Source organism: Xiphophorus maculatus, chromosome 12 (assembly GCF_002775205.1).
Source record: "Xiphophorus maculatus strain JP 163 A chromosome 12, X_maculatus-5.0-male, whole genome shotgun sequence".
Classification (NCBI taxonomy): domain Eukaryota; kingdom Metazoa; phylum Chordata; class Actinopteri; order Cyprinodontiformes; family Poeciliidae; genus Xiphophorus; species Xiphophorus maculatus.
This window is the reverse complement of record NC_036454.1, coordinates 8,908,360-8,925,319: the sequence shown is the minus strand read 5'-3', so window position 1 is coordinate 8,925,319 and position 16,960 is coordinate 8,908,360. Positions and strand designations below refer to the sequence as shown.

At 35.9% G+C, this 16,960-nt stretch overlaps 1 protein-coding gene across 1 annotated transcript in view; it reads left to right on the top strand.

Annotated features, from left to right (window-relative positions):
• LOC102217012 (transmembrane protein 132C-like) overlaps window positions 1–16,960 on the top strand; it is a 224,800-nt gene that overhangs the window by 166,182 nt on the left and 41,658 nt on the right. The window contains exon 5 of the mRNA XM_005801012.3: window positions 1,658–1,853. Coding sequence (XP_005801069.3) covers window positions 1,658–1,853 — 196 coding nt within the window. The remainder of the gene's footprint in view (window positions 1–1,657; window positions 1,854–16,960) is intronic.

The following is a 16,960-nucleotide window of genomic DNA, read 5'->3' as shown; positions in this document are numbered from 1 at the left end:
CAATGTAATCTAAATAGTTGAAGTGGCAGGGGTAACAGAGAAAAGAACCAGACCTGACCTGCCTCCAAGTACACAATTGAAGTAGCTGGGCCATTACACAATGTGTTGGTCCAAGACAAATTAAATTGGTGACTAATCAAGCGCAGTCTCCAAAACATACATTCATTTAAGCCCCGAAAACAAAAGACACAAGGGTAAGCTGCTCAAATCGAATCACAGTCTCCTAGAATGTAAATGTGTTTCGATATTTAAGCAGCTGCAGATGATCAGCCAGGTGAGCAGACTGCAGAGCTGACTGGTTCACAGGGCTGGAACATCAGTCCAATCAGCATCAGCAGAGACAGTGAACCACTCACAGACTGGTAGTGGCAGATTCTGCTTTTAATACTAAAAACACAGAGCCACTTAAATGCTGTTGAGAATAAATAATTCTGTGTTTTTCTTCTATCTCTTTTAGCTAGTTGCTAAGCTAACCTAAAGGAAATCATGTTAGGAAATTCAAATGAGAGCTCGGGTAAAGGATGACACACTAGGTAACGCCCTCTTTGGGGCGTAGCCCAGAGAGACAAAGGGAATGGGAATCTCTTGTGGGATGCCATTTTGAATGTTAGCTCTTGAAGGTAGCATGTCAGAATGGACCAGCAGTACTTTGGTATAATAAATGGAATTCATGAATTCAACTCACTGACTCTTTTTCAACCTCATACATCACAAACTTAGAATGGTGAACAGATGATTATTCAATGCAAACAAAAGACAAGCTTATAGTGACATTAAAAACTATCCAGTATGTTCACCAATTACTCAAACTTGCATGTTGAGACATCCCTGACACAAAACTTTCATAGGATTGTTGTGGGGGTTTATTAAAGTTATTTTTTTTAAATCCTAACATCTCATTTTAGATTTAATTTGCATCAATACTTCTGACTGCACCTGCCAGGATGTTCTCACATTGTGTTGCAGAACTATATAATTACTTCCCAGGGTGGCAGTGATGTGCAGCACTGTACAGAAACCTCTCCTCTCATTTAAATCTTCTCTTGCTATTGATCCAACAATGAAATATTGATAGTCATTACTTCTTAGCAAGACAAAAATTGATGATGGAGATCAGTATAACTCTAACAGATATATAGCTGTATTTCCACTGATTATTGCATGGCTGTTGTCAGATCTATACAATCCTTGGCCGGTTTGATACCCCTCGTGGTAGCAATTTTTTACGATGGCCAGGATAAACCCATTTATAAGAAGTAGCCCCATCATGTTTACTTTCAGACTAAAGAAGGTTTTGAACAAGTTGTGGAGGTCTTGGAGACCAAAGGTTATCTTAATCTGGTGTGAAAGAACCCTCAAAGACATAGAATATAACAGCGGTCCTAAAGAAGTTGTGGATACACTTTAAACAATTCTTTGGTTCTCAGCAAATTCCTTTCTGTGTTGGAATACAAAACCTTTATTTTCAAATATTTGGAAAAGAATACAATCCATGAACGAATGTATTGCATTAGCAGTTTATAAAGCATCCAAGCTTGGTCACAACTCTACATGCTGCACATTAGCAGTCAGAATGCAAACCATTCTCCCGGGCAAAGTCACTATGAGTCTTCAATAAACATGTCGAATAACTGATATCCTCTCTCTGTCTTTATAGATTGGACAGTCACTCGTATGAGGTAATGCAGCTGGACTTTGAGGTTGACAACGTGATTAATCTGAAGCCAACCCAGACTTTGCGCTGGACTGTGGAATACTCCGCTAACACACAGACGGCTTTGAAGCAAACAGAACAAGTTTCCCACCTCTACATTAGCAATTCCGACATCCAGGGCATTGTGCCACTGGCAGAGGTAAGAGATTTGCTCCCAGATGAGAGCAGATACAGATCTACGATTACAGCTGCACATATTTCTCATGCCTGAATGGATTCCATTTTACATGTCTTTGCTCCTCCTCCTAACCTTTGTGGTGACACCCCAGTCCTTCCCATTCATTCAGGTTAGCCTAAGATTAAAGTTCACTTTGTTTATCCTATGCTGGATTCTAGATTCTCACACACAAGTTTTTTCAACCGACCAAAGTTTTAATAATAAAAGGTAGAGCCATAAAAACACATAATAATGTACTTTGATAGCTGACAGAGTCCCATTTTCAGTCAAAATTGTCTGCTGTTTTACACTTGTCATTCTAAATAAATCAATCCAGAGCCTTACTCCATGTGTAAGGATTTCAGGGAAATATTCCTATGCTTTGTGTGCAAATCTTAACTAGAAAGCTGTTTTTTGTTTTCTTGTGGGATATTGTGTACAATTAGAAGCCTCATTAAGTTTTTTATTAAAACTTAATGAAAACATACCATATTTAGTAAAATTGTATGTTATCTGTGTGATTTTCTGCACCCATAAACACACTTATAAAAAGAAATCTAAGTTGAGCACCAAAATAAACATTACAAAACATGTTATTGTTTGAAACATTTGTAACATTTCCTAATGTGTAAAGCTAACTCATTTACATCAAAAATTCACAAACTCAAATCAAAAACTAGAGACCACTGGCCAAAAATTCAATCAGGGATGCTGTTTCAAAGTGCACCTACTTCCATTACCACTAAGGTCAAACTAATCTGACCTGATAGCCCTCCTTCTAACAGCAAAGTCTCAGTGACAAAACCCAATTTTGCTTAAGGGAATTCATTAAGTCTCCTCTTTTTAGCAACTATAGGAAACCATTATTCCAAACTGCAACACTACAGGATTTACATGTAATATTTTTTCATCAATATAATGATGGAATTACAAATAAAACTCAAAACAGAAATACAATTTAATGTGAAATCATGCCAAAGCTCCAAGTGCAAAGATAGAATATATACTTATATGTAACAATCAATGACAGCTTTCTGTGGACAGCTAAATTTGTATCATTGGATTGTTAACGGTTAAACCACTAGGATTCATTACAAACATAGACTGAAAGGTCCTTTCCTTTTCTGAAACAGCAAACAAACACTATCATACATTCTACTTCAACTTCACATTATTGGATGAATGTTTCTACACTTTATTTCAGTTAGCAACAAGCTGCTAAGTCACATCTTGCAATAAAATATTGCTATGACCGATTTTGTGTGCTTTTTAACACAACTAGCTTTGCAAAGCAGCTTAACTTTTTTGGTTTCATTTTGCAACAAGTTTGGCATAGAATGTTACTTATCACCTATATAATTACAGACTTGCATTAAAATGACTCTAATGGAAAAGGTTAGCTACATGTTTGACTAGCACCCAACTGAAGTTCTTATATTTATTTTTTTTAGTTTTTTAACTTTTCTCACTGTTCTCCTATGTTGAGACATCTTTCTGCTTCAGGTAAGGTACTGACTGATAATAATACTACAGAACAACACATAAAAAATGGTAATGGATTTTTCAGTCTCAGATACAACTTCCTGTTGATGATCAGGAGATCTAACATAAAATATTGACATAAGTCATGTTAAAACCACAAGCACACATTAGGAAATGGGAAATAACAAATTGTTGCAGAGTTCTGAAGATGAAGTTAAATATTCCAAATATATGAAAGGGGCATTATACATTTGTACTAAATCTACTCCTTCCATCTGTTGTATAAAATCCAGTCCAAATAATTCCCATCAGAAGTCACTAAATTAGTGAAGAGTCCACAATTTAAGCCTGACATGATAACTACACCAGGCAGGATTACAACTACAATAGTGCTGACATTAGAAAAACATTTTTTGATATTTTTCCTTTACACAGACACCACAAGTTTTCAGTTTGATCTGATGACTGGGGAGCTATTCCTGATTTAGTCTGGTATGTATTTTTCAGGTGGAAATTACTTCTAAAACCCTCTGAGATTAAGAAGTTAAACTCTGGACATATGCTTTCTGAATGCCTTAAAGGTTTTGTTACAGAACATTTGTGGGGAAAAAAAAATATCCGTCACAACAGGAAAAATAAAAGCATGGTCAGGTTCTAAAATGGTATCCCAAGCTTTTAACGTTTTGTGGAGAATTGATCCCCTATAAACATAGTATAATATGAATCCTAATGCAGCTCACAATGGTATCTAACCCAAAGGTGCTTATACCATATTTCTTTCATTAAACTAAAGATAGAATTAATGTTGGTTTTCAGTATTTCAGACCTAATAACAGGCTTTCCTTGCAAGTTTAGAGGTCAGATAAGAAAAGCATTAATCGGAAAACAGGTTCATGGTAACTCTTGAGATGGTTTAGGTAGGACAGGTCACCTTAGTAGGGCAACTGTTAGTTATACACCTCATAAATCAGATGTCTACAGAGTGGCATATAGACACCACATTGAAAGAAACATCCTACAAGTCACTTTTAAAGATTGCAACAAGCCATGTAAATGAGCATAACAAATATAGGACATAAGGTCTGCTGGTGAAATGGACCAAAATGTTGCTTTTTAACCAACATTTGTGGTGCAAGAGTACCCTCAGAATTATGGTGTAGGCCAGGAGTGCCCAAAGTCGGTCCTCGAGGGCCGGCATCCTGCACGCTTTAGTTCTCTCCCTGGTGGTACCAACAACCTCTTCAGCATGTCAGTGTTCTTCTTAGGCCTTCTAATGAGCCATCATTGGATCCAGGTGAGTTAAACCAGGGAAAGAACTAAAACATGCAGGATGCCGGCCGTCGAGGACCGACTTTGGGCACCCCCGGTGTAGGCAGCATCATGCAATTTGGATTCCTTTCCTAGCATATACAGAGAGCTGAAATGTAGAGATATACCCTGAATTATTTGCAGCTGTAATTGAAGTGAAAGGTTTTGATAGAAAGTCTTGACTCAGAGGGCCTGGCTCTCACAAGATAAAAGTAGAACTGGTAGCACCTAATTTAAAGCTATTATATAATACTGACCAAAGAAAAACTTGAAAGGCAACTTTTTTCTGATGTTTCCGACATACCAATTCACCCAATTTCTTCCAGATGAGTAATTTGATGCATTCACTAGAAGACAAAATACCAATCATGCAAAGAGAGGTTTAAGACAATACTGATGAAAACTGACTTCCATACAGACTTTCTTGAGACTTACTATACTGAAAGACTGTTTCATCTTCAGCAAGAACGCAAGAACAGCCTCACTTATCTTTGTATACACATATCTACACATGCAATTTTACTTTCTCTCCCTTCATCTATCTTTTGCCTTTCCCCTTTGGTAAAAGCATCAAAATGGCTGTTATTACAAGCCATTTGGGCTTCCTGATTTGTTTACTAGAACTGCCTGACCAGGTGTTGATTATTGGTTGGTTGTTTAAGGTGTCTGTCACTGAGAGGGGTCATTGTGATAGGTCGCCAAGATGAAAGCTTCATTTTTTCCCAGGTCTTTGAGAGAAGGAAGAGTAAAGGAATAGAATTAAGAGCTAGAGGTGTAACTTCAAAGTGAGTTAGATGTGGAAGCTTTCAAGCAGTTTTACATATTTCAGTTTAGCCAATTTCACATCAGAGGATCACAATTTGGGAAGCATCTGAAATACAACTACAGTAAAATATGAAATCTTGCTCACAGCTGTTTAAAGTACCTGAAAGCTGTGCGTCACACATAATTGCATCAGGGGCTTTGTATGCTGGCTTTGAAACATTATTTCTGCTTCAACTGTTTATATGATTCAAAATCTACATTAGCCATCAACTACCAGCTCGCATGTCAAGAGTCAGCTCATCAACAGGGCTGATGTGTAGGTACAGAATGGCTCTCTGTATTTATTTATTTATTTTTTTGGAAGCAAAAATGAAAATCAGAATACTGTCTGTCATCACTGATCCATCTCCAACATTTTCCCCCTAATTCCATATATCCATTAAGGCTCTGGTCTCTCGGCTGAGTTGGGACGAAAGAATCCCTCTCCAAGAAACGAGGGATTATTAGGAGTAATTTGTCTCCTGTGGGGCCTAAAAAATTGGTTTCATCTCGAGATGAGGGGTTAGGAGGGAGAGTTGTTAGGGAGAGCTGAACGGGGAGGCGAGAGTGGAGCCAAAGAGAGAAAGAAACACAGACATTAACAGACTGGATATAATAAACTGATTGCTAATCTCAACTTGGTTAAGATTAGCTAATGATTTCTGCTCTCAAAATAAATCCTGAAGCAATTTTAGTTGTAATCTCCTCCTAAACTCACCATCAAAATATTAAGATACTGCAGTCTATTCAGAGCGGTGTTACTTGTATTATATCATTTTTTCAAGAATTGGGTGCCACAGTCAGTGAGTGAAGCAACTACATGGCAAAAGATGAAAAAATATTAGATTTTATAAACAAAAATAAACTCCTGTAGATGACATAAATAAACTCACTGAAACCAAGGGACTCGTTTTGTAGCATTTTATTTATCTCAGATAGTTAAATAGTTTAAACTTTCCAGAGTAAAAAAAGATCATTCAAATTGAATAGAAATCTGTGTGGAAAAACAATACTGTTTTATTCTGACATGTAATAGGAGGAGGTACACAAATTGTTAGATACACACATTGACACAAACAGCATCAGTTCTCCCAAAAAACACTTTTAATCATAGAATAGCAACAAAGTCTTGTCACAACGTCAACACTTTCAAGATTTGACCACATCACATTTATGCATTTGTTCATTTTAGACTTTTCCTAAACACTGCATAATTTTCTACATACACTAAAATACACCAAAAATTGGAAGTGTTTAATGTGGATTTCAAGCTTGCCTTGGTAGCATCTGACATGCTTGGGGTCAAATATATGTTTGTTTTCATGTTTTGACTCACTCCATCCTTTTTGAAAGTAAAAAAGAGACTTTTCTGTTCAATTAAGTTTAATTTATAATAATAATTAATATTTGTGTTACATTTTCCTGTTAGAATCCCACATAAATGTATCATTCTTAAAATGGCAATAATTAATTGTGCTGTACATTCGACATTTGTTGTTTGTCATTGCAAACCACACTCAATCTTGCCGGCCATAATGTATGAAAACAGGGTAGAGAAGAACAAAAATTAGTGTTTGAGCATCGAAAGCTTTTATCACCGAGGACAACACCACAGTAAACGTTCACTCAAAATGTGCTTAGATGTTTTCTTTTATTTCTTTAAGTGGACGTTTTTCTGTTGATTTAGGCTCATTTACACTGAGCTCATATGTCTTGTATAACTAATGGAAATGAAAGAAACCATAAGAGACAAACTTGTATCTTAGCCAGTGGGAATATTAGGATCTAAAATGTACTTTTTATGTTGTCTTTAGTCCAACAGTTTGCTTTATACTCCCTCCTGGTGTCATTACTAATATTTGTTTTTTTTATAACATTGTTGAATTGATTATTTCTGGAACAATTGACTTGATTCAAAAAATAAAAGGTAAACGTTACACATTTTAACTATGACAAACCTAATGGTCCCTTCTTGTTTCTTTGTTCCACAAATTTGTTATAACTATTAATTATACATACACTAATTCATACAGATTTGTTATTTTGTTGCTCATGCTAGAAGAATGTAAAAACTAAAAATATCTGTTAAATCTTTTTATTGTCTTGCTTGTGCCTGATAGTCATTGTATGGCTTTGTGGAACTCCAGCATTTCAGTATTCTTCCAGTTTCTCATTAGTTGTTTTTTTTTCAGCTTTAAGGACTTTTCTCTCTTCCCTTCTGCCTGCGTATTCCCTAACCTCACGCCCGCTCCTCTTTTTTTAAATTCCCACCCGTCCTGTTGCTACTCCGTTTGCCCTTGTCTCATCTTCATCCTCTATCTTCATCCTCCTTCATTTCTCCAAAGAGTTTCACCTCTCTCTGAGGCTTTACTATGTAATTAATTCTTAATTAGGACACTTGTTTATCTTTGTTTCTTAAAGATGCCTGTGTATGAGTGCATTTTCATATCTTTTAGCAGAGCAGTTTTGCTAAGTGGCTTCTTAATTTCCTTCTTCTGATTGGTTGTGTAGAAAAAGGTTAGTAAGTGCAGAAAAAGAAACTGAAAAATCAAATATCTGTTAATGAAACCATGCTGATACACATACCCAACTAATTAAGAGGCGTAAAGTTTACACCTTCTTTCATCTATTCCTTTATTTCTTTTTCTCACATCTCAAGCTTTTTCTACACTCTAAGCATCTTTCTGTGTTTATCTTTTACAGTTCTAACATATCATATATTCAGAAAGTGCTATCATTATTCATAAACATTTACCAGGATTCCCCTGCTTGCTTACCTCCAGCATGTTAATTGTAACTTAATGTCTTTATTGCAAAAGGCAAATTTTTTTCTGTTTCCATTTACAGAAGTTTGCATGATGGTACGTTGACTTAACTCAATGTTGACATTGCAAGATAGCTTTAAAACAATACAAAACCACTTAAACATATCAATGAAAGACTTTGAAACAAATTTGTTCAACAACTATTTATTAAAAAAAATAAATAAAAATAATTCCCCAAACTAAATAAACTGTCAAATCACAAGATTCCAAGTAAGATGGAATTCTACAGAATTTATTTCCTGTTTAGATTTGAGATGATTCATTTAAAAATGTTTGTTTTTATTGTTTCAATTTTCTACTAACCTTTTGAACACTTAAAAAAAATCAAAAGGGTAATGTAAGTACTTGTTTACACATCTACTATGCTACCATATTTAATCTAGTTTTCAGCATAAAACTCACCAGTAGCCAAACATACTGCACCAAACCAAGGGTTATTCAAATTCAAAGATTCAGAAGCTACAATTATTATTTGTTTAAATCTTCCTTGTTGAGGAAGTGTGAAAAAGTCTGAATTATCTGCTTTAAGATAAAGTAATGTAGGAAGTCTAAGATTTCTCCACGGCTGCAGAGAAAAACTTTCAAAGAAAATGAGAAACAGAAGGATAGTCAAAGCTCCCAATTTTACCATGATTGACTGATTTGATTTTTCTCTCCTGAACCAAATCTAAAACAAACTCCTTCATACTTAGTTACATAATGACATTTGGGAAATGCTCAGTCTGACAACTGGTTCTTCATGGACCACTAAAGCAGCAGTATCAGAGCAGATAGAGGTGTGGTGCAGTCTAAAAGAAGAGAAGAGCAAATTACCCGACTCCTAACTCTGGATTATCGCTAGACATTTTTAGACCTCCTATTTTTCAACTTTAATTATTCAGATACCAAAATAAATAAATAACATTACTAAATTAAAATAATGAAATTTTACAAGAAGGGGAAGCAGTGACAAAACAAAATGAGGGCCTGGGGAAAAGAGAGAAGAGATGGAAAACTAAGATTTATCACAGAGAACAAACTAAAATTACCATTTTTCAGAAGCAGAAAGCAAGATTTTAAAGGGGAGAAAAGGAATACAACAAGACTGTTTAAAAGAGACCACGGGAGGCAAATGAACAGCCTGATCAAACAGCAAAACACAAGCAATCATATTAGTACTTTTTATTCAAGCTGGTGGAAACAAAATCAATGTTTTTGTGGTTTTGTCTGTGCCTGTCATTTTTTTAAAATTCAACATCAATGACAATAATGTGAAAAAGTATTTTCCCCTTGAATTCTGTTCTTACTTTTTTGTCACAATAAAATGTTAACATTATAAAACATTTTTTATATAAAAGATACAAAATTAAGTTGAGTAAATAAGCTTGATGCAATCAGTTATCCATTGACTCCATGTGCTTGTTCACAAAGAAGGATTCACTCAATACAGTCTGATGAGTTTCCCTTGACAGCTTAACTGCACCATTTTATAACTGGGATCAAATTGAAATGTATGCATAAATGAATGAATAAGTCTTTTGCACTGCACCATCCAGCAACTTCTCTGACCTGTTATGCTTTCCAAATGAGATGCAGAACTCTTTTCACGACTGTTTTACAAAATGCTATGAGTGTTTTTCCATCTAATTATAGTCTAGGCCATGAAAAAACTGTGACAGTGAAGAAATAAACTAGGGTTTGTAATCATTTGAATATTTACTGTATTATATTAAACAAGCTTTTCTAAATTGAAAGAGGCAATGATGGAAAACAAAGAGAGATCCAGTGGATGAGTGTCAGTCCTTCAAGTGAACAGAAGCAAAGAGGAAGAGAAAAAAGAGACACAGACAAATGTAAACGGTGGTAGAGGAGACAAGAGCAGGGCAGTTCTAATTAAATTAGGTCTCTGGAAATTGAAAGTACAATTCTCCCAAGGATATTACACAAGTTTGTGTGTTTTAGCATTTCTAACCTTGTGCGACCAATTTTTTCATCAGATACTTGCATTTTGAGGACCCAATGTTCCTTAGGAGGTCCGAAGCTTTGTTCCCATAAGAGGAACCTTAGGTACAGGACTAAGGTGTGTATTGATTTTTAAGTATAGAGTTGGGTAAAATGTCTGGGTCTGGCATAAACCCAGTTACTAAAATTAATGCACGCCATGTGTGTGTGCATGGTTGGGTGGCCTGTTAGCTTTCATATCTACCAACTGTCTCCATCCCTCCTCTCTTTTTCTCTATCTTTTTATTCTTCCCTCTCTGTTTGATTATTCTAAATTACTCTCATTTTGTAGTACCTAACCCCCATTTAATTTCTGCTTTTGTTGCTTCTCTCACTTTTCTTTCTCTGTTTCACTCTTCACTTCCCACTTTCATCTTTCTCCATCTATTTCTGTCTCAACCTTCTCTTCCATCTCTCTGTGCTTTCTCATCTTGTTAATTTATGAAAAGGAAAGCAAAATGTCAGCCGTGTTAAGTTATTTGTTAAGTTATATTTCTATGATATTTGTCAGTGAGACAACTCATGGTAGGGAGTCCAGACATTTCCTCTTTAAAATGGATTGAAATTTCTTTAAAAGCATGCTCTCTGTAAATGTGGTAATGTACCATCTTAAACTATTTGCACCCCATTTGATGTGATACGTAATGGATGGTTGTGTAGTGTAAAGAGAGGATAAATGATATTTGAATTAAAAAACTGAAAACTGTGGCAACAATTTGTATTCCGACTTCTCCTCATACCCCTAAATACTGTACAATGCAATGCTACAAAATAAATATAGTCTACATATGTGTAATTCTGTGAATACTCAAAGGTTTGTTGGAGATTAATCAACAGCCAGCATCCTTTATTTATAGAAGAGTGGCATGAAGAAAGCAACAGGTCTTGCTTTCAGTTTGCAACAAGTAATAAAAGAAGTGCCATCAAATGTCTGAAAGGTCAGATGGAAAACCAAACCCACTGGTGGTGGCAGTATCATGCTTTGAGGATCCTTCCAGCTGAATACCAACATTAAAAATCAAGCCAGAACTAAAATGGAATGGTTAAGATGAAAGTATGTGAGTGACTCTTTTTGAGTCCAGAGTTAAAAACAATTATAAATACGCTTGGATAAAAAAATAACTACCAACAGATGTTTTCCATTAAATCTGACTGATCTCAAGCATTTTTGCAATGAATAGCCAAGCATTTCAATCTGTAGCTGTGTAATACTGGTAGATACATACACCAAAACATTTGGAGCTGTGATTGCAGAAAAAGTTGGCTTCATAAATTATTGACCAAAATGATCTGAATACAGATCTATGTCACACTACAAGATTTTTATGTGTTAGAACTGTAAAGTATTGCCATAACAAGTGAACGTTTGCCATATTTCTTCTGTTGTAAACAAATTAAAAATGACTCATTTATAAGTTTTCAGAGCTTGGCGAATTGGTTCTTAACAAAAACTCCGCTTTAAACTTTTCCAAAAGGTTATGCCTGACCTTTATGTAGCGTTCTTTGTTGTTCTTTTGGCATTTCTTTTCCTGAATGTTCCCTGGCAAACCCTTGAGGTCTTTACAGAACTGTAATTTTACAGAAAGATTAAGGAATCTGCCTAAAGAGTAGGTGACTTCTGATGGCAGATTTGAAAACTGTGAATATTTTCCTTTTACTTTGCAATTATTTATGTCCCTGTCACATAAAAAAATTACATTTGTGGTTGAATCATCATAAAATATTAAAAACTTCCAGGGCAATGAATACTTTTGCAAGGCGCTGTATTTACAGTTCATCAAACGTATAACCTTTCCTAAACTGCATTTTCTTTTTTAGCCCTTTTATTACAACCCAGCCATTTTAAAAGACAAAAGCTCCTCTCCTAAATAGGATCCTATATGGTTAAACAAACAAAGAGAAGTGTGTAATAGTAACGTTGTTTGACCTGTATCTTCCTTGACCATGTTGCATAAAAGTCTTAACACACTCCTGCAAATTGCCTGTAATTACTTGTGTGCAGCATTGACACATGCTAATCTCAGCTGTCTCCAAGAAAAACATTAGGCCTGATAGCACTTTGTGGGTGTGAAGGCTGTTTGAGTGTTACTTGTGCGGATGCAACCTTTGCTTGCCCTGTTTGTATTCGCAAAGGAATGACAAAGGTTAGGTGTGTCCTGATTGACCCAGGAATGGAGCAATTGACTCTCAGATACCCCACAGACTTGTTAGTACTTCATTAGGAGCTCCAATTAGTGTCATGTCCGACAGGCAGGTGGAGCAGGAAGAGACGGCCTGAAATTGGTCGCAGAGGTGAAGAGGCTAAGAATACACTTGAGTCACCAGAAATGGACTCGGAGAAAAGTGCAATAAGAAAGTGAGGTACTGGACTCTGTCTAAGTTGTTTTACTAGTAGGTGAAACATTCAATAAACACAATTCAATTACATTTAGATGCACTGTATTAGAATCATTTAAAGAATATCCAAAGAAGTTCATGTGGTTTTTCTGCTTTGTTATGGTTCCAAAATAAAGCCACATCATTATTAAACTAAAATCTGATCCCATATAGGGAACCCTACTTATTATTCTACTTTATTTGCGTTCCTGATTTTAAAAATGTTTTTAAGATGAGTTGGGATAGTATTTCCTCTTCATGTTTACTAATAATTTTTGACTTTGAAAGCGTGGTCCAAAAATAACTCAAGTGGAAAAGCCGAAATGTCTCCTACTCAGTTTACACAATAAGTCGGAAGTCACATAAATCACAATAAATATTTCAACATTTCACCGCCACTTTATTCTGAGTAATCATTCTGTCTAACATAGATGAGATTTTTTTCGTTTTCACACAAAAACACACCCCCACTTGCAGGAACACTCAACAAAAGACAATCTGCATAGACATACATTGAGAAATGCACACATCTACACACAACTCTACAACCAAATAAATGAGGCAGCACTCCTAGAGCCTAATAGTCTGGCTGTAATTAACATTGTCATAGTGATAATAGCCATTTATCCCTGACAAATCATACACACACATGCACACGCACACAAAACGTCTTTCTAGTCTAGGCAGCACGCCCAAGTGTCAGCACCATCATCTGTTTCTGTCACTCCCCAACCTTTATTTTACCTTTTCTCTTTCTCTCATTTAACCTCTTTCAATCTTGTCTTAAATATTTGCACTTGGCTTTTTTTTATATCTTTCTCTTTACTTATCCTGTCAGCTTTCACTTCCTTTTCAATATCAAACCCTATTATACTTCTTGTTCACATCTTTCTTTCACTCTCTTCGCCTTGCTGCAATCTGTCTCATTTTATGATTCCTTTTATGGTTTGGTGCTGCTGATCGCCTTGAGGTGTGTTGGCAATGCAAACACAATAAATGCAAATTCAGCAGCCTCATCTGAGGTGAAATAAGCAAGCTCTGGAGTGCCAGTAGACCTTAAATAATACAGTTTGCAGCAACTATATGGGGATTTAAATAAAAGAAATGCAAATAGGCACTGGAAATCAGGACATATGCAGCAGATAATCTACAAGCAAACAGTTTTCAGGAATGTAATAATTGAAATGTAGTGCTGAAAGAGAAAGGTAGACAGTAGGAGAAGCGTTTGACTAATTTTTGCTTAAGTTCCTCAGGGGGTTCCTGTGTCATGGTTTATGGGATAAAATGGCAGAACTCTAAAAAGAAGCAAATGGTTGCTTTCAAAGAAAGTAAAAGACTTAAAGAGAACTTGAGAGACATTTTCAAAAGTTCACAGTATAAAACTTTTTTCTTGTTAATAATTAGGAAAGAAATACATTTCTATTCATTTAGATTCTATTTTTCTGCACGTCTTCTTTTTCTTGCATCTTACTTAATAACATGGGCGTAGGTTTGGGTATGGACGGTCGTGACATGTCACGACCAATATTCAAGGAATATAAAATAGTCCCGACCAATTTTTGCCATATTAATAAAAAAAAAAAACATATGTATTTTTAACAAAAACAAAATAAATAAACGAAAATCTACATTGATTAGTTTAATATTTCAATATACTACGCAGTGGTAGCATTCATTTTAAAATTCGCTGTTACGAACTATGATGACCCATGCTGCTATTGGCTCAAAGAACGTGGATCTACGTTCTTTGATTAGCTGCAACAGGCGGCGGCCAGCTGGCCACACGCGGAACGGAAGCTTGGTCCATGGTGCTGAAAGTGAACGCGTCTCCTTCTGAGTTTGACATTTATTATGAGTCTCCGAGACCATGTCGCCACCAAAAAAGAAAAGGACGACAGACATTAGAAGTTATTTCGCTACCTCGGCTGTAAGTACAGTGAGTGGACCCATAAGTTAGATATCTATCACGCAACGCATTTGTTGTAAAGTCCGGTGTTTAGTAAGGTCAGCACTGAATGTGAGGTAGAATAGGTCTGTTAATTATGTAATACTTTTTCACATAGGGAGGATGGGAGGGGGTTATTAAGCCAATGTGGTTTCCCCCCCCACTGGTCAAAAATGGTCGTTGCGGGGGTGGGGGTTGGTTGGTCAGTAAGTTGTAAGGTCCCACCAAAACTTAGACCAAACCTACGCCCTTGCTTAATACATTTTTTTTTTCCCCCACATTTCTAGCCAGACCATCTGAAGCAACCTCTGGCAATAGACACATGATTTTTACTGTATTTGAAGTAATGGATAGGGGGGATTAAATGGATATTGATGACTACTTATTTTAGTGAACAAAACTGACTTGTTTCACTGGCCTGTCATTACAATATCAGTTCAAGTCACAAGTATTCTGCTATGATCTTTCGGTTCAAGATGTAGATTCATTTCTTAATTTATAAAACTACATGATTAAAGATATGTTTTTTAAATAATTATTTTTTAGATTAAAACGTGTTTTAGTGGTGTTAGCTTTTAATTGGAATGAAATTGGTGAGTAGAACTGTGGAGAAAGAATCCTTAAGCATAAGAAACCATAATCCATGACGAGTGTGGTGCTCTCTAACATATTTTTAAACTGGAATAAGTTAAACTTCCATATTAAATGATGAGATGATTGCTCCCATTCAATAAGGCAAACATTCACTAAAGAGAAATGTTTTCTAAACAATTATTACATAATGAATCAAAGGTTGTGTCTGGATCAAATCACTCTTCTCTTCCTGCAGGCAATTTGTTAATTTCCTGCTAAAAGTGGTAAAAGAGTCAATTTCTCCATTAGCAGTTTGCCTAATTACTTAATTGCTACGTCTGTCAATAGATGTAGAGAGTTTAGTGCATTTTTACAGCCGTTTGTGGTTCTAGTTTTTACAAGGTATGTATAGTACTTGTATTACAAAGGCTAGTAAAATGATGTTTTTAACTTGAAGCAGAGTTCTCTTACTGTGGGGAAACACATCAACATTGTATGCATTAGTGTGTTGCTGCATTTAGGGCTCCATAGTCTGTCATATGCAGTGACAAATCTGAACGTCTTCAGATTTTCTCATACAGCCACATACTTTGTTGTTTACTGTGGTTTTATGCTTTGCCTATTAAATTTTGCCTCACTTTTGTTTACAAAACATCTTAGGTTCAGCCAGAATACATTTATAGTATGTATAGACATCGGTTTTCCCTCAGATTAATGGTCAGATATCTGTCTGTGCTTTGACTGGGCCATTCTAATGCGGGATTATGCTCTGGTCTAAAACCTTTATATTTTTTGTCAGTGGTTTAAGAGCTGCTACCCTGCTTAAAAGTAAACAACTGCTCCAGGTTTTCTGTGAGATTTACCCCAAATTTAGCTCCATCCATCTTCCAATGTATCATTGGTGGCCACATGGTGGCGGGCATGATACTCCCGCCACCATGTGTTACCATGGAGATGTTACGTTCTAGGGATATTCAGTGTTATTTTTTTTTTCTCCACATCCAGTTTTTTATATTGATGGCAAACCGATTAGAGCTACAACTTGGTATTTAATATTTCCCTACATGACTTGTGGCAAACCACAAACAGGACTTCCTAATGTTTTAATTTGCCAATGGCTTTTTTTCCTTACTTTTCCATACAGGTCAGATTTCTGGAGTGCATGATAAATAGTTGTACTATGAAGATGATTTTCCCACCTGAGCCTTGAATATCTGCAACTCTTCTAGAGTCACCATTGGACCATGAGTAACCACGCTCTACCGCTTCTCCTATTAATGTTGCCAGTCTATGTTAATTGTCATATTTTGCAATTGGGTTTAGATGGACTAATCATTCAAAATGTAGGATCGTGTTTTATAAGAGACACTGCCTTATGTTTAGGTGAGCTGAAAACAAATGCAAACATTTCCGATGTTTATCCATAAAATGTTTTTGAAAACAATCTTTCACTTTCACCTAATAGTTATGCACAACCTTGTATTAGTCTGTTGCATTCTAAAATACAATAAAATAAAATACAATAAACTCCTTTATTGTAACATGAAAGAAGCAGTGCATATTCTAAATGCATTATACTTAGGACTATGGCTTCCATAAATTTATGTTGCAAAAGCTGTTTCCTTCTGGATGACAGGTATTCCAAATTCTCTGAAAGACAGTCTTTGCTTCTCTGTTGGGGAATAATTGGTCTTGTTTTCCTTTCTTCTCAAATCACTTTATTTTACTTGCGTTATACAGCAGCAGAGGTAGCAGTAGACTTTGTGTGGCCAGGGTCCCATTGCTTGGCTTATTAG